Below are 24,456 nucleotides of genomic sequence, written 5' to 3' on the forward strand. Positions count from 1 at the left end.
GAATATTCTTTCGTGCTGAACGTGGCTTGAAACACAGTGATTGGATGAGCACACGAATCTCCGCCCCACGCACGTGCTTCGCGTCACACAGACACGGGACATCGAGGAGCCATGTCGGAGGGTCTGGCGCCACCGCATATGGGGGAGGCCAGTACAGAACCTACAGAACCTTTGTTTTCCAATTCTGCACTGATAACAACAGATAAAGAAATCGCTGACAACAAGGAGAAAAAAGTGACGCGCGCATCCGCCATGTCATCTGCAGAGGTGGAACTGATGGTCAAAATGCTGGATAGAAGGGACTACGATTGTTCGAGAAAAACATACCCCAAGACAAATTATAGAAAAGAAATTATTATGCAGCGTGTATGCAAGGAGATAAAGGAGAAGTTTGGGAAAAGAAGGTCCAAATACCAGCTCCAAAAACGGTGGTCGGACCTGAAGCACAAGGAGCAGGCCAAGCTCAAGAAAATTCGTGGAATTATTAAAAGAAGTGAGTCCAATGCCCTAGGTAGCTTTATTAATATACTGTCATGATCCATTACATTTTGTGTGTTTTGCTGACATGTTGCTTGTTTTTACTCAGAGGAAATCCATCCCAGGAGAAGACATGAGGAAGGCAGAGACAGGGCCTCCAACCTAAAAATAAAGAAGGAGAGTACAACAGGTAAGGTTTTGTACCAGCACACCAACAGAACACATGTTTTATACACACAACAAGGGGTAGTAATATGTCACTTTACCTTGTCACTATAGATGATATCCAGGCTGCGCAGCCGATGGAAGGGACCGCAGAGGGCCACCAAGTGATTGCGATCACCAGCAGTGTAGATGGTGAGTGTATACTGCAAATCATCTTTATGGGATAGTGACGTATCATTTGTGGAAAGGTAAACCTTTCTTTATCTGTACTTATTATAGATATCATCGAGATTTCAGATGTCAGTGCAGAGGGGGAGAAGAACACACCATCACCTGACACGTCCAGCGACGAAAGCACAATGCAAGAAAACATGACACAAGTCCATAAATGTCTACAAGAACTTAGCGGGAAAGTCCATACCGTAGCCCAAAAAATTTCAAAAATCCAAAAAGGCGTAGCAGTAGTACACTCTTTATACGAAAAAATTTATAACGGTTTGCATTGTAAAGTCAAAAAATAGTTTGTGTACTTTATTTAACTTTTTTTCTCCTTCTTGTTTATTTGGAGGCCAGAAGCATGGTGCATGTCGTGGCAAGCAGTCTCACGGCAGCAACGCATCCCATGTGAGCAGGCCGGGATGTTCCCATGTGATGCGTTGCTGCCGTGGGACCGCTTTCCACTACATACACCACCATGTTCAAATGTGTTTTTATGTTTTTTGGATGGGTGGGCTTTCCTGCTAAACCTTCACACGTGGCACTTATGTCATGGCAAGCAGTCCCACGGCAGCAACGCATCACATGTGAGCAGGCCGGGATGTTCCCATGTGATGCGTTGCTGCCGTGGGACCGCTTTCCACTACATACACCACCATGTTCAAATGTGTTTTTATGTTTTTTGGATGGGTGGGCTTTCCTGCTAAACCTTCACACGTGGCACTTATGTCATGGCAAGCAGTCCCACGGCAGCAACGCATCACATGTGAGCAGGCCGGGATGTTCCCATGTGATGCGTTGCTGCCGTGGGACCGCTTTCCACTACATACACCACCATGTTCAAATGTGTTTTTATGTTTTTTGGGTGGGTGGGCGTTCCTGCTACACCTTAACGCAAGCACCTGTATAGAGAAAATATGTCCATTTGTACATTTAGATTTTGGCAGGTACCACAGCTGATATACTGCATGTTTTTTGGATGGGTGGGCTTTCCTGCTAAACCTTCACACGTGGCACTTATGTCATGGCAAGCAGTCCCACGGCAGCAACGCATCACATGTGAGCAGGCCGGGATGTTCCCATGTGATGCGTTGCTGCCGTGGGACCGCTTTCCACTACATACACCACCATGTTCAAATGTGTTTTTATGTTTTTTGGGTGGGTGGGCGTTCCTGCTACACCTTAACGCAAGCACCTGTATAGAGAAAATATGTCCATTTGTACATTTAGATTTTGGCAGGTACCACAGCTGATATACTGCATGTTTTTTGGATGGGTGGGCTTTCCTGCTAAACCTTCACACGTGGCACTTATGTCATGGCAAGCAGTCCCACGGCAGCAACGCATCACATGTGAGCAGGCCGGGATGTTCCCATGTGATGCGTTGCTGCCGTGGGACCGCTTTCCACTACATACACCACCATGTTCAAATGTGTTTTTATGTTTTTTGGGTGGGTGGGCGTTCCTGCTACACCTTAACGCAAGCACCTGTATAGAGAAAATATGTCCATTTGTACATTTAGATTTTGGCAGGTACCACAGCTGATATACTGCATGTTTTTTGGATGGGTGGGCTTTCCTGCTAAACCTTCACACGTGGCACTTATGTCATGGCAAGCAGTCCCACGGCAGCAACGCATCACATGTGAGCAGGCCGGGATGTTCCCATGTGATGCGTTGCTGCCGTGGGACCGCTTTCCACTACATACACCACCATGTTCAAATGTGTTTTTATGTTTTTTGGGTGGGTGGGCGTTCCTGCTACACCTTAATGCAAGCACCTGTATGTGATATACTCTGTTCAGGTCCGACCACCCAAATAAACAAAGTGTTCACAGTATTTTTTGTCAGTATTTCTTAATAAATGTTAAGTGTTTATGCAGAACAATGAACATCACATATCTATCTATCTATCTATCTATCTATCTATCTATCTATCTATCTATCTATCTTCTATAACTATATCTGTCAGGAATGCACACACAACGATTATTTATTTCAAAAGGAATGCACACACAACGAATATTCTTTAACAGCATGGCGCGGAAAGTACGGGGGAGAAGACTTCCTGTTGTTTACATGCTGCGCTGATGGAGGGATGACGCAGCTAGTCAACACCCACATGGGCGTGCTGCTTTTGGGAGGAATGATCGCAGGAACGGGCTGCATATCGATCGAACGTGCGTACACATGTCACTTTTCTTTCGATATGGAGCCGTCCTGTCGGAAGAATATTAAGCAGCAAAGAACCTGCGACCGACCGACCGTGGACGGCCAAGAGCGTTTTTGGCCGTTTATCGATCGCAACGAAGGGATCGGGACAGCGTACACATATATACAATCGAACGGCCGTTCGTCCGCAGATCGGAAGAACGGCCCGACGATTGTACATATGTGTACCCAGCTTTAGTTGAGGATCACTATGTGTAAATGAATCTTATATAACATATACAGAGGTACTGTTATTAAGGGTCAGTGACTGCCGTATGCAAATCACTGACTGCATCATAGCCTATTGTAACACTGCTGCCGCCTCTCCCTGCAGCCGGCTCCTCCCTGAATAATAATGAGGGAACAAATGTAAAAGTCTGTATCCTATCCAGGCATTTGGGGAGGGACAGCTTAATGGATGCAACAGGATCTGTCTCCTACATCAGCAGAGCACACAGTAAGTTCCTCTATTATAGTAGATATACTCTTTATTCTATAACTACATGTTGACATTCTATAGTATCCTTCCTTAATTATGTGTATATATATATTTATATTTTAGTTGGTGCAGTAAACTTTGTGTCCCTGATATTTTAAAGACATAAGAACAACTATTGCATGTGGCAGATAAATGCCTGGGATTCCCAGTGATACCTGTGTTCAGGATGATAGGCCAACTAGTCAGCTTCTGCCATGTTGCATGCTGTGTTTAGCTGTGTACACGGGGGAGATATATTGCTCAGCAACACATTGCTCAGTGTCTCCTTTTCATCAGCGACCAGAGCTGGTCGCTGATGAATAGGAACCTCTGCCGGGGGAGCCGCAGAGGGAATCAGCTGGTTGCAGGAGCAAGCTTCTGCGACCAGCGATCATAAGGGGGCTAAATATGGGAGTGAGCACCTGGCCATTGGTCGCACCTGGCCATTGGTCGCTTAGCGACCATATTGGCAGCGATAAACGCCCGTGTGTACGTACCGAGATGAAATCTAGGAGCTGATTGGCTGAAATTTTATCTCTCTCCAAGATTTGCTCAGTCTTCCCCAGTATTTAATTGTCACAGGCATAGATTTATCGTACGCGTTATCACTAGTTTATATACAGCACATGTATCTCACTTGCTGACTTTACAAAGAGTAGAGTATTTCAGGGAAATCTATGTGCATGGCATGAAAGGGGGCGTGTACTGCTCCCCACAGGGGGAGGGGGCAGCTAAAAATGATGCAAATGACATAATTTTAGCCCACCCACTCCATATTCACCCACGAATCATGGTATTTCCTGCAATGGGGGCGGGGCTTGAGGATGCAAAGTACTGTCCCTGCCCCCCCTGAGCAGCTCTGATATGTCGACTCGGCAAGTATTCCATAGCTTGTCACTGACCCAAGCTTAAGGTTGACATGGACATGGTCAACAATCAAAAGGTTGACACAAATTTTCATGTTTCTTTTGATTACACCGACTTGGTTCATACTTTACTGTCCAAGTGGGCATATAATAGTGTGCCGAGCGCAGCGGGCCATGCGAGAAAGACCTGTGTTGACCGTGTCCATGTCGACCTTAAGCTTGTGTCAACCTGGTATGTCGACCATTTTTTAGGTTTAACCTAGTCATTATCGACCATTAGTGGTTGACGTAGACATTGTCGACCCCCTATACCAGTGGTTCCCAACCCTAGTCCTCAAGTACCCCCTACAGTGCATGTTTTCCAGGTCTCCACACAGAATCACTAGTGACCTAATTAGCTCCACCTGCCGGGTGACCTGGAAAACATGCACTGTTGGGGGTACTTGAGGACCAGGGTTGGGAACCATCTATACCTTAGATGGCTAACCTTGAACTACACATCCCAGCATGCCCTGCTACAGTTTTACTATTTGGCCTTGCTAAAACTGATGCAGGGCAGGCTGGGACGTGTGGTTCAACAACAGCTGGAGTGTCAAGGTTAGCCATCACCGCATTATTCCATAACGCCCATTTCCTAGTGAAGTGGGCAGGATGGGGGGGGGGGTAATGACCAGAATGGCTGTGCTGTTGTGGAGTGGGCGGGGCTAAATGACCCAATAACACCATTATAAGATGTTGAAAAGGGTTCATATATACATCTGAGATCACATCCATTAGGATACTGGAATGTTATCTGCTCGTGATCTTGTTGTGTGGGTTACATGATGCCATCTGATATATGTTGTTATTGATTCATCTTGAATTAAATCTACAGAATTTTTCCTACGGATCAGACCTTCATAATGCGTTATCGTACCAGGTATCTTGTAGCGAAGGAGAAAATCAGCCGGGCGCACAAAAAGGTATGGTGTCTCGTTTACATGTGTTCAAATTAAATTACTTGTGGCAATCAGACCAGGAAATGTAACCATACTGTAGGTGAATTGTGAGGCCGTCAAATCGGGTCAGATTGATGTCCCCTCAGGTCCGATGCTCGGTCCCGCGTGTATACGGACCTGAGTCGGTGGAATCTCCGATCCCTGCTGCGATCTCTCCTGTACAGCAGCTGGTCACCTCCTTCATCGGTTTCTATGTGGGATGCAAAGCTGTCCGATGTATCAACATCGCATCCCTGGGTTATCGCCATTGTGAGATAGCGCTAGCCTATGGGCTACAGATCGAACTTCCGCTAGGGCAGCGAGGTCGGTAGGACAGTCAGCACTAACAACGCATGCGCAGCCCCCCCCCCCCCCCCCCGGTTTCCGGGTCAGCACATCGCAGGGACCTGTCTCTGCGCTTGTGGGAGGATACATAGAAACATAGAATTTGACGGCAGATAAGAACCACTTGGCCCATCTAATCTGCCCCTTTTTTAAACATGTTACCTCAAACCATATTTGATCCTTATTTTTTTGTCTCGCCATTAGGATCCCATTTTACGGTGTTATAGACCACGCTGGGATATGTAGTTGAACAGAAACTTGAGGGCCGCTTATTGCCCTTTATCCCCCCAATCCCTCACCTTCCTCTAGAAATGTTGGTTGTGTTTATAGAACCATTTCCTGCACTTTTTTTTTAGGAACAGTTCCTGTTCGATGATGTCGCAATTTACTTCACCAAGGAGGAGTGGGGCTGTCTGAGGGCAGAAGATAAGCAGATGTACAGGGAAGTCATGGTGGAGAATTACCAGACTATGACCTTTCTAGGTAAGGAAATCTCAAGTCATCTCTTTCTGGACCTCGATGTTACCTGTACGTGTCTTCTGCAAACCACTTGCTGCCTGTGTGAGAGAAAATATCACTGTGTAAATCGCTGTCATTTTGCATCTCCCCTATAGGACTGATCGGTGGTAAACCTCCTCTTGTATCAGCCATCGAGCGAGGAGAAGAGCCTGTTCTGAAGAGTCCCCAGCAGATAATCTTGTGTCCACATACAGATGATTTACTTCTATGTGATGGATTCCCAATCGCACCTAATCCTGTCAGTCCGCCAGACTCTGTCCGGGAACAGAACAAGAACCCCACACGCAGAAGTGCCCGAGTGACCAGCGCAAGGAAATCTGCAAGCAATGAGCACTCAAAGCCGCATGAAGGAGAAAATCTCCCACAGTCCCCTTGGCCACGGAAAGGAGACCCTGGGGTAGACCATTCTGCCATATCCCTTGCCCACTCCATCGCCAATCACCCTGATACCAGAACATCAAACTGTGTAGCGGTTATGACTTATAGCGTCCGGGAAGCGCTTGGAAAGCCTCACAACGACTCTTTATCTAGAGGCCAGACCTCAGGACACAGGCCGGAAGGACGCTCTGAGGAGAAAGGTAGTTTCACCTCAGAAGCAGCTGTGGAGAGGCCTCCTGTGGGACTAGAGAAGTCGCTGCAGTGTCAAGATTGCGGCACGTGTTTCACTCTGATTGGAAATCTTAGGAGACATCGGAAGGTTCACACCAGACGTGGGATATGGCCGTGCTCTGAATGCGGGAAGGTCTGCACCAGCAGCACACAGCTGATTACACACCTAATGGGTCACACAGGAGAGAAGCCGTATCTGTGCTCCGAATGTGGGAAATCTTTTCTCCATAGACACGGCCTCCTCATGCATATGAGGATTCACACAGGGGAGAAGCCATTAACATGCAAAGAGTGTGGCAAGAATTTTAGATGCGAGTCGCACCTTTCTAGACACGTCAAGGTCCACACTGGGGAAAAGCCGTTCCCCTGCAGCGAGTGTGGGAAATCTTTTGCCACTAACCCGCATCTGATAAGACATCAGAGGATTCACACAGGGGTGAAACCTTTCTCCTGTCCCAAATGTGGAAGAAGTTTCACTAATGACTTTCATCTTGCCCGCCATCTGAGAGGAAAACATGGCGGAGTTAATGGGCAACTGTGATCCACCCTGCAGTCGTGGCTTTTTTTTTTAATTTTATTTACAAAGAACATGGTTTTAGTCCTACTCACAAATAAAGTTTTATTGAAAATGAGCAATGAGTCTTATTTTTTTTTTATCACTTATTTGTTGTTGTGCAGAGATTATAGCCAATAAGGAATCCAATGTTCCTATTGGGACCAAGAAAAGAGAATGCATAGTAGAGGAACCTCGTCGGCTATGGGAAACATTTCTAACTGCTAAAAACTCGCACTTTATTATGGGGTTTATTTACTAAGATAGGTGTTCTATTGAAGGTTGGACGTTCTTCTAAAAAGTGCTAAATAAGAAGTACAATCTGATTGGTTGCTCTGGGCAATATCTCATCTTCATTAGAACTTCTGTCTTAGTCAATTTAGGGCGGGATGCTCTATGCGAAAAATGCAGTAAAAACCCTGTTATCTGGGTTTTTACATTCTGATATGCAGAAAAAGCCGCACAGCAGCCCTCACGGCAGGGGCTATGGCAAAAGCAGGCGATTACCCCCACGTCGCCCCGCACAGACGCACGACACTGCCCCCCCTCCCCCCACAGCAGCTGAATGATCATCATCAGCTGGCCGGGTAAGGGAGGGAGTCGCCGGGGACCTGCTGCACATCGCCGGGCACATCGCAAAGGCCTGCTGTTAACGCAAGAGCTGTCCCCAAATTGTCAAATACAGGCATTGGAATAGAAAATTGACCATCAATAATTTTACCAAACAAAGAAAACTTAGATTTACAATGTGACAGGATTAGGAAAATTGGGTGGTAATGGCATGGGAGATAGTTCAAATGGTATATATACTATATCCTAGCCAACTGGCCATGGCATCCTGATAAAGAGAATCCCGACAAGGGCTCCGTTACTAAGTTGTCCCCCTCTCCCTCCCCCCCCCCTAACCCTCCCTGCTAGTGCTTAACCCTAACACCCTTACCCTGCCACCTAAATGGACTCCCCCCCCCCCCCCCGCAATCTATCCCTAACCCCCCCCTCCCCACAGCCTGACCCTAACCCTCCATGCTAGTGGCTAACCCTAACCACCATACCCTGCTGCCTAAACCTAACCTCACCCCCCACCACCCTTCAACCTATCCCTAACACCACCCTCCCCACAGCCTAGCACTAAGGGCCTTATTTTGGTTCATTCTTTTTTTTTTTTTTTTTAAACAGTTTTTATTGAGATTTTTCAATTAAATATAATATAAAAGGTAAACAGTGTGAGACAATTACACAGTATATGTAACAAAATATCAGTCAATGTACAATTTGTTCAATTCACAGGTTATCTATCAAAGCAGACCACAGCAGATCTTAAAACCAGGAGTTCAGTCCGTTGTTCCACTCCGCAATGCTGCTGTATTTCTATTTCTATTACAGTTTGCCAATGTCTAGCTTTCTGTCAGCTTAATTAAAGCACATGTGAGCAAATCTTTGGATTCGGTATCATGTTTTACTTTCCCTCTCAGTCCCATTAGTTGGGGGGGAATCATTGTGATTGGTTTGAACGGTTTTCAACCAACATTTAGGGAGCAGTTTGGTCTCACAAAACATCTAAATTGTAATCTCTCAAATAATATTAAGATGTATAGCAAGGTAAATGGGGGGGGGGGGGGGGTAAGGAAGGGGAGGTTGGGGGGGGGGGGAGGGGAAGACAACAGACAAAATCAGAATCTATTTTAAAATTCCGTAACTATCTTTTTCCTTCTAGGCTATCTAGTCACACATTCTAATTACTCATCTCGTATGTCCAAAAATCTTATCTATCTCAGCACATACAGTCATGTTAGTTAGATATTTGTCTAAGGAGGAACCACGTGGTAGATTCAAATATTTTTTGAATTCGGCTTTGTGTTATCTGATCTAAGCTACTAATATACAGTTCCCATTTCTTATAGAAGCGAGGAGCTCCCTTCTCGAGATCTGTCCTTAGAGCCTGTCTTTCATAAAAGAGCGTATTTAGGATAGCTTTTTTTAACTCCATTATAGTAGGGGAGCCTTTATGTATCCAGTGCGTTAATATCAGCTTTTTAGCCATTGTCAGTATGATGTTGAGCACTGGAATAATCATTCTCTTATTGGGTCCAAGATCCCAGTCTTTAAAGTATAGAAACAAACATGCAGCCGGATGCTTCCGGATTCTAAGAGAATAGGTGGTATTAATAAAATTGATCACCTTGTCCCAGAAGAACCTAATCTTTCCACATTCCCAGAAATTGTGGAAATATGTAGCATCAGTTTTGTGGCATTTGTTTGGTTCATTCTTTCTTTCTGACAAAATCCTTCTTAGATGGACAAAACCATGTGCACTGCAGGGGGGGCAGATGTAACATGTGCAGAGAGAGTTAGATTTGGGTGAGTAATTTTGTTTCTGTGCAGGGAAAATACTGACTGCTTTATTTTTACACTGAAATATAGATCTCACTTTGAAGTAAAACCCCACCCAAATCTAATTCTCTCTGCACAAGTTACATCTGCCCCCCCTGCAGTGCACATGGTTTTGCCCATCTAAGAAGGATTTTGTCAGAAAGAATGAACCAAAATAAGGCCCTAAGTCCCTTCACTATTGCCTAAATCTTACCACCATTCCCCGGCTGAAAGCTAGCCCGCCCCCATACGAAAGTCGGTATTCTGTCGTTGGCAACTTGATCTTTTACCATGTTGTGGTGCTGGTCTTCTGACTTCAGTCGCCATCAAGACCGCATTACACACAAACATGATTAATGAGCTTTTTGGTCAGTCATAAGGAGGGAAATCCCAATATGAATTTATCCCGCCTTCTAAACAGGAGACCTTGTCCATAGCAACCAATAAGCCTATAGGTATCATATTATCTGTTAGAATTCTATAAAACCATACCTTAATTCTGATTGGTTACTATGGGCAATGTTACTTCTCATCTTTAGAAAATCTTATAACTCTCCAGGCGATCACTCGTAACTCTCTATTAAAAGGTATTTTATTAATATTTGAAGGGAAATTATTATTTCCTTTGATTAAAAGAGCAATATTATTACCTTTTTTTTTTTTTGAAAGGGGCAAACGTTAGTTGTTGTTTAATTGACAGAAAATGTGTTATTTTACAATCTGAGTCCCATTTAAATAGATATAAAATAATAAATGTTGCCAATGTCATAACCATTTTTAAACAATTAATATTGTCCCTTCAATATAATGAATTATATTAATTAAGCTTGAACAATAATCCCCCTCTTTTAAAATAGAAAACAATATTTCACCCATTAGAGACTTATTATTATTTTATTTATAAGGCGCCACAAGTGTTTCGCAGCGCCGTACAAAGGAATAATACAGGGAGACAAAGCTTGGCATAACATTGAATAAATAACAAAAATACAGTACAAATAAAGAGCACCACAGTTCAATACACATTACAGCTTAAATGTAAGTTGTGAGGACTCAATCAACATACAACTAGACGGTACTTATGTAGTATCTGGGCGTCCGATTTTGTGATTGTATGCCTTACCTTAAGGCATACAATCAGATGCGATGCGATGCGATGCGATTTTGCATAGGATTCAATGTTAAGAAGGTCCTGTTCATTTTCCCACTATCCAAGTGGGCATAGAGTTGATTTTATATAGCGTGGCGAGCGCAGCGAACCACCGAGCCCGAAGCGTGGCGAGCGGACGCATATTTCTTAAAAAGTATTCTGTGTCCCCTCGCGGGGCTCGCTACGCTCGCCACAGGTTTATATCCAACTCCATGCCCACTTGGATAGTGGGGAAAGGAAAAGGACCCCTTTTTCCCATTGAATTCTATGTTAAAATGGACTCAGACCATTTTAACATTGAATCCTATGGAAAAATCTTGACCATCGCATCGCATACGATTTGGTCGCATGCGATGCGATCCGATTTCTAAATCGGACGCCCAGATACTACATAAGTACCAACTAGACTTATCATTGACTGCCCCTTTCATTTTGTGATTGCTCACTTTGAGGTAAAGTTAATAAAGCTTCTAAAATTGAAAACCGGTTATGTTGCCCATAGCAACCAATCCGATTCTGTCAATCAATTTCTTGGATGCAATTGAGAAACGATAGAATCTGTGGGTTGCGATGGGCAACATCACCTTTTGCATTGTTAGAAGCTATAGTTATTGTGACCCTTTATGTTGCAGTTTTGGGGTAGTTTCTCCCATCAGCTGTTTGGTCAAAACCCCAAGAAATAATCACCACTACAACCACTGCCAAATAGACATACATCAGCGTCTGGCGACAAAAGCCCCATCAAATCCGCTGAACAGTACATACCAATCCAATTACCCACAACATCATTGTAAGTGCAAATCAGTGCAGCTGTATCTAATTTATCATAATTCAATTTAATATATCAAGCTAATGACTTTTATATAATTTATTCATTCCACCACAAAAAAATCCGATTTGAGATATATATACATATATATGTATGGTTTTATTATAATATGATCTAAGATATAGAATTATGTTTGGTGGTTTAAGTGTTATAACGCTCTAAAAAGAATTGTTAAAATATAAATAAATGATATTTTCCCTTTATGAGCATATATGCATTAATTCTGGGAGAGGACAACCCAAAGAAGGGGGCGGGGCTGGTGGGTGTAACACAAATAGGGGGCGGGGCTCACATGAGGAGGCTGTACAGCAGGGTTGCCGGATTCAGTATGAAATCCCGGCGGTCGGGATCCCGGCGTTCAAAATCCCGACGCCGGAATCCCGACTGCCGAAATCCTGACAAGGGGGGGACGTGGATCGCCACGCAGCAGGCCCGGTGCCTCGCTACGCTCGGCACACTAATTTATTATCCCTCCAGGGGTGTCGTGGACACCCACGGAGGGAGAAAATGTCGGGATTTCGGCGGTCGTGATTCTGAACGCCGGGATCCCGACCGCTGGGATTTAAACTGCATCCCGGGTTGCCTACCCTCCCAGAATGGCCAGGAGGCTCCAGATACAAATCGGGTCTGTCTCTTGGCCCCCCGATAAGGGGGGCAAGACCTTTGCATTGCTGCCAGTCTCCCAGGATCTGCCCTCCTTGGGACCAAATTATGTGAATCACGTCATTGTAGCCCTGCCCACCACTGTACAATGCACGTAATACCGTAACAACAGGGGATGTGGCCATGATGACATAGTTGTGCTTACATGCCGCTGCAATGGTAATTTGCCCCCTTTGTGTGTAATTGGTTTGAGCCCTTGGCATGCTTCAGGGGGTGAGCTGCCCTCAGCCATCTCCGGTAGAGTCACTAGGTTGTCATTGAAAAGGTCGACATGCATTAGGTTGACAACTGAATGTTGACAGGGTCGTCGACACAAGCATTAGGTCAACATCGGGAAGGTCGACAGTAAAAAGGTTGACATGGGTTTTCCACTTTTTGTTTTTGAGCCGACATGTGCCGACAGGCAGTACTTCATTCCCTATCATCGACTAGTGTGTGGAGGGAGAATAGAATAGTGTGCCCGAAGCATGGCGAGCGCAGCACCTATATGGTGTCCATGTTGACTGTGTCGTCATTAGGGGGGGGAAAAACACGCAAATAACCTATGTCGACATTTTGACTGTTGACTTCTCAATGTCGACACAATATCCAGCTATGCTATATGTGACTGTAGCCAGTACTGACGGCCATTTTTCTTTTTCTCCACAGTATTAGGCACTGTTGGGCTTCAGCAAAATGGCTCCTGCAGTGGAGACATGAAGTCATATACAGTATTGTCCTCCAGTGGTGACGCTGGGAAATGACACGCATAGTACACACAGAGACTGAGCCGCCGCCGTCGCTGCTGCTGATCACCAGACGTAGGCGCCGGTGCAGGTGGGATCCTCTGGCTGGTGACGTCTTGTTTATCCCTGAGGCGGCCAGGTATCGCCGGAGCGGACAGGTGACCCCACCCCTTACATTGCAGCTGTAGCGGGAGCCGGGCTGTGCGGCCCTCATTGTCCGAGTGCAACAACTGTGTACTACCGCCAGGGGGAGACACAAGGGGAGGGCTTAGGGCTAGCAATGAAATGTATGGTGCAGTGTACTGGTGACAGGGGCTAGGTTGCCTATTGGTGCAAGGGGGAGGATACCTTCTATTGGTGACAGGGGTTGGGCTATTGGGGCAAGAGGGTGCTTTCTATTAGAGAGAGGGGTAGGTTACTGGGGCAGGAGGGTGCCTCCTATTGGTAAGGGGGTTGGGCTGGGGTGAAAGGGGTTGGGTTACTGGGGCAGGAGGTTGTCACCTATTGGTAAGGGGTTGGGCTGGGGTGAGAGGGGGTAGGTTACTGGGGCAGGAGGGTGCCTCCTATTGGTAAGGGGTTGGGCCGGGGTGAGAGGGGTTGGGTTACTGGGGCAGGAGGGTGCCTCCTATTGGTAAGTGGTTGGCCTGGGGTGAGAGGGGTTGGGTTACTGGGGCAGGAGGTTGTCACCTATTGGTAAGGGGTTGGGCTGGGGTGAAAGGGGGTAGGTTACTGGGGCAGGAGGGTGCCTCCTATTGGTAAGGGGTTGGGCCGGGGTGAGAGGGGTTGGGTTACTGGGGCAGGAGGCTGCCTCCTATTGGTAAGGGGTTAGGCTGGGGTGAGAGGGGTTGGGTTACTTGGGCAGGAGGTTGTCACCTATTGGTAAGGGGTTGGGCCGGGGTGAGATGGGTTGGGTTACTGGGGCAGGAGGCTGCCTCCTATTGGTAAGGGGTTGGGCTGGGGTGAGATGGGTTGGGTTACTGGGGCAGGAGGCTGCCTCCTATTGGTAAGGGGTTGGGCTGGGGTGAGAGGGGTTGGGTTAGACTCCGGACTAGACTCCGGACCGCTGGACAGGACATCAAAATCTGCAGTCCGGAGCTTGTAGGGTCTGGTCCGGGGGGGGTGTCCTGTGATAGCTATCACCAGGGACATGGCAAAGGGGAGATTACTGCCGCCCTGTGTGGGCTGGCCGGCCGGTATTTGCTATATGGCCGGACCATACAGGGAGGCTTTTTTTGTACCCCTCCTCCTCTACCTGGTGACAGGTGTCACAGGCAGCCCCCCCCCCCTCCCCCGGACAGGACACTCCCCGGACCGGACGGTACAAGCTATAAAATGCAGTTTGATGTCCGGTCCGGGGGTTTTGTCCTGGTCCGGTTTTTACCCATACCCAGCCTCCTATTGGGGAAAGGAGTTGGGCTACTGGGGTAGGAGGTTGTCTCCTATTGGGGAGAGGTAGTGTTCATTCTAGCACCCGCTATCTTTGAAAACCCATGCAGTTCCTCTTCCCTGCCTGGGGTGCTGCTGTCTGCTGTGTTTCTAGCACAGGTCTGGTTTGCATATCAGTGGTGAAATACAGACCACACTGTGCTAGAAGCACCACAGCAGACAGCGAGACCCCAGGCAGGTAAGAGGAACTGCATGGGTTTTCAAAGATAGCAGGTTCTAGAATGAACACTAGGGAGAGGAGTTGGGATATTGGGGCAGGAGGGTGCCTCCTATTGGTGAGAGGGGTGGGGTTACTGGGGCAGGAGGGTGCCTCCTATTGGTAAGGGGTTGGCCTGGGGTGAGAGGGGGTTGGGTTACTGGGGCAGGAGGGTGCCTCCTATTGGTAAGGGGCTGGGGTGGGGTTATTGAGGCAGAACGGCGTAGCGTATTAGGTAGAGGGGTTAGGTTATACCTCTTTCACAAAACAAAACACGGGTTTGACCCAGGTTATTAAATGCTGCTCAAGTCATGTCAGCTGCTTGAAACCAGGTTCACACCACTGGCGCTGGTGATCTCTTTCACACTGTTCACACATCAGTCTCCCCATTGTATTGCTGGGTTAGACTCTGGTAGCTACCAGGGTCAGTTTCCTGGGTAACACATCTTGGATAGACCCTTTCACACCAAGCCTGGACCCAGGTTGCCCCAGCAATAAACTCTGTGGTTCTGGGGGGTTGGTATTGCGCTCCACTATTACTGTGTTTCGCGGTGCAGCAGATTCTGGGTTCTTCCGCCTAATGAACCCTGGGGTAGGTGCTGTAATTTTTTCTTGAATTGCGCACTCGCTGGTGTAAGTATGGACCTCTTGTTAATGCTAAACAAATGTATTGCAACAACTGTTTGAAACAAGTAAGTATTTATTGAAACTTAAAAGGTGCATTCACTCTGTTGGTGCGGGGTTAATGGGGATGGGTAGGTCTCCCTGTTGTAATATATTCACAGGGACCTTCAAAGATGCAGATCTCACTCTAGTGTCTTCTGCAAATTGGTTTGGAGTGGTACAGCTAGGCTGCAGGTTAAAGTTAGTTATTCAGCAGACTCCCGTGGTTTGGCAATGCACGGGGTCTGTCTGTCGGTGCTGATGTTGGGAAAAAGGGTGGGGGGTGGTGGGTAACTTGCAAGGCAAATCGGGGTTTGGAATGGGCGCTTTCAGACCTTTGGTGTCAGCGGGAGTCTCTCGCATGAAAAAGAAAGTACACTTACCTTGACCTCAAAGACTTTCTTTTTCATGCGAGAGACTCCCGCTGACACCAAAGGTCTGAAAGCGCCCATTCCAAACCCCGATTTGCCTTGCAAGTTACCCACCACCCCCCACCCTTTTTCCCAACATCAGCACCGACAGACAGACCCCGTGCATTGCCAAACCACGGGAGTCTGCTGAATAACTAACTTTAACCTGCAGCCTAGCTGTACCACTCCAAACCAATTTGCAGAAGACACTAGAGTGAGATCTGCATCTTTGAAGGTCCCTGTGAATATATTACAACAGGGAGACCTACCCATCCCCATTAACCCCGCACCAACAGAGTGAATGCACCTTTTAAGTTTCAATAAATACTTACTTGTTTCAAACAGTTGTTGCAATACATTTGTTTAGCATTAACAAGAGGTCCATACTTACACCAGCGAGTGCGCAATTCAAGAAAAAATTACACCAGCAATAAACTCGCTTATAAAGGTAGTGTGAAAGGGGTATTACTGAGGCTAGGGGGTGCAGAAGATTAGGGAAGAGGTGTTATATAGGCAGCAGGGTGCATCCTATTGAGATATACTGCCCAATATTTAAAGCAATTTATTGTGAGGGGTGAGGGAGAATAAGCAGTAAGTAAGCACAATTGCTGTAATGTGCACAGACGCTTCTAAGGGACCTTGTGCTTAATCACCTCCCAGATATATTAGTTAGCTGAAGGAAAAAGCTAAAGTCTAAAACAGCTTAAAGCCTGGATTGTTGGGGTGCATTGCGGACCACCATTGAATATTCCAGGTTTAAAAATCCAGGTTTGGGAGGTTTGGGGGTGCACTGCTACTTAGGTCTGGCCAGGGATAACCCCTTCCTCACACTGGTTGGTATGGTCTGCTTAATATGTGTCCAGAGACCCTGTTTTGGCACAGTCTAGGAGTGTAGTACGTTAGCTTCCTTCTTGCTGTCTTTGTTACTGTATATATGGGGCCAGATTCAATCAAACTAAAAAGCAAGTCATGTTGTGTTGGGAACAAACCACATTGCAATGTAAGGGATAGCAAATACATTTCTATTGTTTCTGTGCAGGGTAAATACTGGCTGATTTGACATGTAGTTCACAGACGTTAAACAGCTGTATTTTTTTACACTGCAATTTAGGTATTATGGAAATCTCTCCCCACAGAGATAAGTCAGTAACTATAGTCACACGTATCTGGCCCTTTCCCATCTTCCCACAGGTTTCTGTAGCCGGAAGCTGCACGCTGCTTGTGTCTGACGTTACCTCTTGAAATGAAGTTGTCACGTCTAGATGATCAACAAGAATCACTCAGTATGGACAAGGCCGGGAATCCCATGATTGAGAAGATTATGCATCTCACCCTGGATATTCTTTACCTGCTAACTGGAGAGGTGAGGGATTCTGGGAATGTGAGTGACCTCACTCTTATGTCATTGGCTGCTCCAGCAGGGACTGGCAGAGGATTAGTCATGGTTTGAAGGTAATGCTCCTCATTAGTTTCTGGACAGTAATCATGAGGTGGTAGGTTGGTGGAGTCCTGAAGGACACAAACTGTTCTGTCCAATCAAAAGCAAATCTGCCTATGTTTAATTTAATTTATTGTATTTCACAGGATTACATTGTGTTGAAGATGTCTGGTGGTCGGATTACACATAGCAGCAGTCCGATGGTATCTGGAGGATTTGGTAGAACTCAGAACAGCATCATGGATCCTCTGTCTCACTCACTGACTCAGGAGAGGAAAAACGACCATAAGATCCTGGAACTGGCCAACAAGATCATCCAGCTGCTGACCGGAGAGGTGACTGCTGGGAATGGGACATTATACAGTAACACCGGGGGATGTGACCGGAGAGGTGACCGCTGGGAGTGAGGCATTATACAGTAACACCAGGGGATGTGACCAGAGAGGAGACTGCTGGGAATGGGGCATTATACAGTAACACCGGGGGATGTGACCGGAGAGGTGACTGCTGGGAATGGGACATTATACAGTAACACTGGGGGATGTGACCGGAGAGGTGACGGCTGGGAATGGGACATTATACAGTAACACCGGGGGATGTGACCGGAGAGGTGACTAGTGAGAATGGGGCATTACACAGTAACACCAAGGGATGTGACCGGAGAGGTGACTGCTGGGAGTGAGGCATTATACAGTAACACCAGGGGATGTGACCAGAGAGGAGACTGCTGGGAATGGGGCATTATACAGTAACACCGGGGGATGTGACAGGAGAGGTGACTGCTGGGAATGGGACATTATACAGTAACACCGGGGGATGTGACCGGAGAGGTGACTGCTGGGAATGGGACATTATACAGTAACACCAGGGGATGTGACCGGAGAGGTGACTGCTGGGAATGGGACATTATACAGTAACACCGGGGGATGTGACCGGAGAGGTGACTAGTGAGAATGGGGCATTACACAGTAACACCAAGGGATGTGACCGGAGAGGTGACTGCTGGGAGTGAGGCATTATACAGTAACACCAGGGGATGTGACCAGAGAGGAGACTGCTGGGAATGGGGCATTATACAGTAACACCGGGGGATGTGACAGGAGAGGTGACTGCTGGGAATGGGACATTATACAGTAACACCGGGGGATGTGACCGGAGAGGTGACTGCTGGGAATGGGACATTATACAGTAACACCAGGGGATGTGACCGGAGAGGTGACTGCTGGGAATGGGACATTATACAGTAACACCGGGGGATGTGACCGGAGAGGTGACTGCTGGGAATGGGACATTATACAGTAACACTGGGGGATGTGACCGGAGAGGTGACGGCTGGGAATGGGACATTATACAGTAACACCGGGGGATGTGACGGGAGAGGTGACTGCTGGGAATGGGACATTATACAGTAACACCAGGGGATGTGTCTGGGTGATGACTGTGTCACTGTGTGTGTCAGGTTCTTATAAAATGTGAAGCTGTTACTGTGTATTTCTCTAAGGAGGACTGGGAGTATATAAAAGGAGACCAGGATCCCTACAAGAACATGATGAAGGACAATCACCAGTGCATCACATCCCCAGGTAAGTGGAGACTTCATGGTTTTGATGGGCCCAAGCCTTAAGACTTCGTGAAGTCCAGAAGATGGAATTCTTTATGGCCTAACCCACGCTGTGATTCTGACACCCCATAACCATAGGCCTAAAACGCCTTGGCATGCTTGTATAGTGTATAGACACTGGTCAGTGCAGTACTTGCTCCATCCTTCTGATATTTATTTTAGCCTTCCTCATTTAGCATTAGGAAGCCATTCAAAAAACTGTCCTTAATGTAGAAATGTTCTGTACTGGGGCTGATGCTGCATTGATGCTGTGATCTGGTCACCAGAGTGGTTTGCGCCTGGTTTTTGTACCTAAGCTGAGTCTGTGTGACCCCCCCCCCAGCTTATTAATGCTTCCATTACTCCTAGTGTGCGTCTCTTACAGGTGAATGTAATCATGACCAATCTCCAGAGAAGTGTCTCAGCGACGTCTCTTCCCAGACAAGTACAGAGGACCGCAGTATACAGCAGCATGATCACGTAAGAGCCGGGGGACTCTGTCACGCAATACGTTATGGGGTGAATTTGCTTAGATTGGAGTTCTATTGGATGGGATGTTGCACATAGAGACCGATCAGTGCTAAATAAGAAGTAGAATCTTCAATGGAACTCCCATCTTTTAAATTGGGTAATTTTTATTAAATTTTTCAAGAGAAAAAACAAAGAAGACAAACATTCAAATTAATATTACAGACGGCGATGTAGGATGCGGTGCGTACAGGAAATATGCAGCAATCAGGATATTATATGTACAGTGGTAGAGATAAGCAACCATATATAGTTATGCAAAGTATAGTTTTGGGACATATGTAAGTGCCAATCCTTCAAGATAGAGATAAGCACACTGTATAACCAGTTCCTGGAGGCGCCATCCAGGTCCATGGAAGCAGTGAAGTAGGAGGAGGCACATTTACATGGCTATAACACATATCACAACATGAAGCACTATGAATATATATCATATAGTAAACATCCGACAAAAACATCACCATCGATATAGATAAAAACCCATAATTCTAATAGAAAATAAAATAACAAAAAGAAAAGAAAACCTCCCAAAGGACCCAAAACAAACCTCCCACATAACCCCCCACCCTGTACTACCCACCCCCAACTTAGGTGTACCTGGAGCCCTATAACCACGTTACCCCTATACCAACTGTAAACCCCCTCCCCCCCTTATCTACCATCTAAAATATCAATTTAAGACTAGACCCACCTATACCCAACCCCCCCCCCCACCCCCACGAATAAACAGTGTAGATAAAAATAAATAAATAAAAAAAAAAAAGCAGGATATGTCGAGGGCTGCAAGGATATGACCCTGAAAAGAATTAAAATATATCAAACCTTCTCCCTATGTAACTCACAATATTAAGTAAATTAGAATTAGAGAAACCAAACAGGATATAGACAGCAGTGATTAGTTCCACCCCAGGTAAAATTAAAAAATAAAAAGGGGGAATTATCATATGAAGTATACGGGGCAGAGAACATGTATCAGCAGTAAATGGAACACTTTGTAAAGTATTGAGAACAACAAAGAGGTGTAATATACTGTAGCACAAATTACATTAAATCACAGTAGGGATCTAACGTATATAAAGAAAAGGGAGAAGAGAAAATAGTTATTTAGTCCGGCCAGTCCTCCTGTCCCTGAAATATAATGGGCACAGTAGAAGGAAATTTGTCCTCAGGATCTCGGGGGCAAACCTTGGAACAATAAGACAGTACAAACATAGATTCCCGGAGGGTTACAGTGTCTAGAGTGAATTTTTCTGGAGGTACATCCACCAAGGGTCGCATACCCGGAGTTGGTGCAGGAGAGATACAGCTCCCAGAGGAATCCAGAGTTGGTGCAGGAGAGATGCAGTTCCCAGAGGGAATGTAGATATGCAGGCCGCTCTTTACGTTCTCTATTGTAGTATCAGCGATGCATACAGGGAGAATATCCCAACCCATCGTATATTTGTGTAGATCATCAGAGCAGTATGAGTGTGTTAGGATATTTAGACCCACATCAGGACAAACCAAAGGAGGTGTAGATGCATAAACCTCCCATGCATTGGTCGCAATATATCCTACGGATTTAGGGAAAAAGGGTGGGTCTCCCCTCCCGATGTTATGCAGGATTATACAGTTCAGGGTTGTAACAGGAGGCTCCAAAGGCTCGATGTGAATAGGGATATCTCCCACAGCGGCCACTTCGCTATTCTCAGCTGTACATGGGAAAGGTGGATCACCCGCCCGTAGATTTTCCAGTTGTCTACACAGTCTAGCGGCGGAGGCATGAATCTCCTGCAGGATGTGTTGTACAGATGGGGCCATATTTAAAATCACCAATAGAGGTCCTCCAGGTCACAAGTATAGTGTCCAGTAGTTACAAGTAAGCTCAGCTCTCCACTATAAGGGACCCCACGAGCTCTGAGCAGACCAGGGGCGCCTGCGGGACCCAGCGCACGCAGGAGTAAGTCAGCACAGGTACCTTAGTCCAGGAGCCAGGAGGGCAAGATGGCGCCGGCGTCTCTGTGCGGCCGAGCAGCGCGCCTCAGGGAAGACGACTCCCGCTCTCTTTCGCCAATCCTCCAGAGGGTCACCAGGCACCTCCACCCCCGGAGACACCCGCCGGGGCACCAGCACTATCAGGTCTCAAAGGCACCGGGATCCAGCCGCAGCCGCCGGAGGATCCAAGATGGCGCCTGCACGCGTGAAGAAGACACACACCTCAGGAGGCAGCCAGACCGATCCTCTCACACCACAGAGGAGTATCAGCAGAGTCGCAGGGGGAGCAGGAGCAGTTCCGGAGCCGATGGGGGTAGATATACAGCATCCAGGGGTCACGGGGCAGGATTTGTAGGAAGGATATTGTCGGAGCTCTAGCTCCCCGCACCCGCTCGCGTTGCCGGCCAAGCCACCGCCGGAACTCCCATCTACGTAAATCTACCCCTATATGTATCACTTACACACACTTTTTTTTCACCGATAAAATATTTATACAAGTATGGGATTTTATATATGGAAACGTGTTATCTTTAGATTTCTTCATTCTTACACTGACACCAATTTGTTTTAATATATTCTCATTTCCTCCGGCATCCATGCTGGGGGACACTGCAGTGACGTTGAGCATAGTGGCTGACTCAGGAGTTCAGGCACTACAATACAAGTGTTAGGCTCCGCCCCTTCACTTCCTCCTCCCCTCTTCAATGGACCTCAGATTTGTTTTCTATACTTTTATTTTACTCATTCACTCCCCCTGTGGCAGGTACTGGAGCTGTCTGACAACCTGAGGAGGTTCTTCTCCCTATACCTCCCCTAACCGCCTCCTTTTACTGCCGCATGACTTCTTCCAGGTTGGCCGGGTGCTGTTGCTGCATGTACTGAGCAGCGGTGTCAGGCAGCCTCTGTGCAAATTCAGTGTTTGTGAGTCCAAAGATGGCAGGGTTGGTCAGTAAAGGGGTAGTATATGTTTAAAGTGCCAAAATCCTGTTGGAGGCTCTACATCCCCAGGCTCAAGAGTACCCCCCAATGGGTACACACAAAATGAACACCATTCATTTCCTTACTATTTAGTGTGAAATGTCCCCGACATCCAATCCCGAGGAAGTCAAAGTGGAAGAGACCTACGAGATGGGGGAACAGCAGAGCCTGGAGGAAGACCTACCTGCACGTGTTGCCACAGGTGAGTGACTACAACATCTACAGTAGACACTTCCATACTTCCATTGTCTTTGCCTCCTATGATATTGACCGAGGTAGACGCTGTTTCTCAGATGTTGGGGACCAGTGTAAAGCAGGAGGACATTGAGCTTGGTCTGTGTGCCACAGGCAGTGGGGTGAAGATGGTGTGGCTCCGTGCACTGACGCAGCTACACAGGTTACGGGCACTCGAGCCCCTTATGGTAGGGTAGGATCGTCTAGAAGGCTCTTTGTGTGTTAACCCCCTTGGTTGGTACCAACTGTCCTATATGCAGAAGTACATATTTTGATTTCCCTGTCATCCACTAGGGGGCACCGGAGGCTTCACTCTGGGTATAGAGAGGCGAGGGAGCTGCTAAAGTTGTCTTTACCGCCATTACTAAGGGCTGAAACCACCGCCTCGGGACACTGCTAGTCAGGCTCTCTGTAATATCACAGGCCCTGCTGTGAATCTACCAATCATCAGTCTCGCATTGTTATAAATGTAATGTCCATGGACTATTAGCCTAATATGGTTCTAACACAGGGACTAAGGGGTAAATTGACTAAGGATGAAAAGATGGGATGGTAACCATAGCAACCAATCAGATTCTACTGCCGCTCCTGCCTAGAACTGTTGCTACCAGTGATGTGGGTGAAGACCTTATGCAGTATGCAATACATCTGTCCATCTTGGACTGGTGCATTGTTGTGGTGTTTTCAGTGTCTGCGTGTCTCCTACAGATGGATCTAGTAAGAGACCAGAGCGGTGTCCCAGCCAGCCTTCTGCTGCTCCACATAGCACAGAGGAAGGTCACCGGATCGCACAGGATTATCAGGTAGGTGGAATTGGTTATGGGGTGGGGGGCAGAAAGTACTGCTGGATTGTCGGAGCGTTTGGCTGCACCTGTAGCGTTGCAATAATGCAGCGCACGTGGCAGCGGACTCTGTCTGCAATCCATAACCTCCAAATCCAACGTGTTCAGTACCCTGTGGGACTTGTTCCTCTGTAGTGTGAAGATCTGGCCGATTTGACCATCGAGGTTGAATCCTCCGGAGATGAAGACGATTCTGAAGATGAAATGTCTGACTGGGATGAGCAAGACTGTATGGAAGACGAACCAGCGACCGATAGGATCACAAGTGAGTAATAACACTGTGTTAGCAAATATGCAGCAAAGGGAACCTGCTTCTTCTCGTAACGTCCACTAGAGGGCACTGATAACATTGCAGTATAGGGAGTGCTGGCTCCTCCCCCCTATACCAGTCATCCAATCAGGGCTCAGTTGTATTATAGTGCTTATAGGAATGGGGCATCTTCTGTTAAGCTGGTGCAGGGGAACAGATTTTTCCACAAGGCAGTGGACTCCCTTCTCCGGGACTCTGGCTTATGTGCACCACAGACTCTGATGCTGTTATCCGGGAGACTCCTGGGTCTGTACCCTGGAATAAGGCTACTCCAGAGTGTCTTCCTCACCGGATTGGTTCTTGGTAAACCCGTCACCCAGATAGTGTCCTTTGCTAACTCCCGACTACAGTATTGCGGCCACTGTACACACAGCATCCTACTGTGTCCTACCCATGATTACCATACCGTGCCCTCCACCTGGTGCCTGTAAGGGACAGCTGTGAGTGTGTGTGGTTCTTACAGGTGCTCTATGTTGGTTTAATGTGACCCGTATCCTGTCTCTCATTCAGGATGGAGTGCGAAAAAATCTGATATTGTGCCGGTGATTGTGGAAGTCATGGATTCCTGTAAAAAGAGCCCCCAGCCCTCGGCGGCGAAGGTGGAAGAGGCTCATAGAGGCACCCAAACAGGTTGGTATGTGTAGTGACGCAGTGGGGCTGTCTGTGACACCGGACGGCATGGTA

The 24,456-nt window shown here is 47.0% G+C and overlaps 1 protein-coding gene across 1 annotated transcript in view; it reads left to right on the forward strand.

The window, feature by feature from the left end:
- Positions 1-24,456, forward strand: part of LOC146009562 (uncharacterized) — a 40,341-nt gene that overhangs the window by 11,152 nt on the left and 4,733 nt on the right. The window contains exons 2-15 of the mRNA XM_083150008.1: positions 3,404-3,526; positions 5,288-5,375; positions 6,092-6,218; positions 6,350-7,400; positions 11,569-11,726; positions 13,077-13,138; positions 17,070-17,231; positions 17,453-17,641; positions 18,808-18,889; positions 19,292-19,386; positions 22,480-22,588; positions 23,329-23,423; positions 23,598-23,727; positions 24,283-24,402. Of these exons, the coding sequence (XP_083006134.1) occupies positions 5,316-5,375; positions 6,092-6,218; positions 6,350-7,400; positions 11,569-11,726; positions 13,077-13,138; positions 17,070-17,231; positions 17,453-17,641; positions 18,808-18,889; positions 19,292-19,386; positions 22,480-22,588; positions 23,329-23,423; positions 23,598-23,727; positions 24,283-24,402 (2,440 nt within the window). The 5' untranslated portion in view covers positions 3,404-3,526; positions 5,288-5,315. The remainder of the gene's footprint in view (positions 1-3,403; positions 3,527-5,287; positions 5,376-6,091; positions 6,219-6,349; positions 7,401-11,568; positions 11,727-13,076; positions 13,139-17,069; positions 17,232-17,452; positions 17,642-18,807; positions 18,890-19,291; positions 19,387-22,479; positions 22,589-23,328; positions 23,424-23,597; positions 23,728-24,282; positions 24,403-24,456) is intronic.

The sequence above is a fragment of the Crinia signifera genome, chromosome 6 (genome assembly GCF_055691185.1).
Source record: "Crinia signifera chromosome 6, ASM5569118v1, whole genome shotgun sequence".
Classification (NCBI taxonomy): Eukaryota; Metazoa; Chordata; class Amphibia; order Anura; family Myobatrachidae; genus Crinia; species Crinia signifera.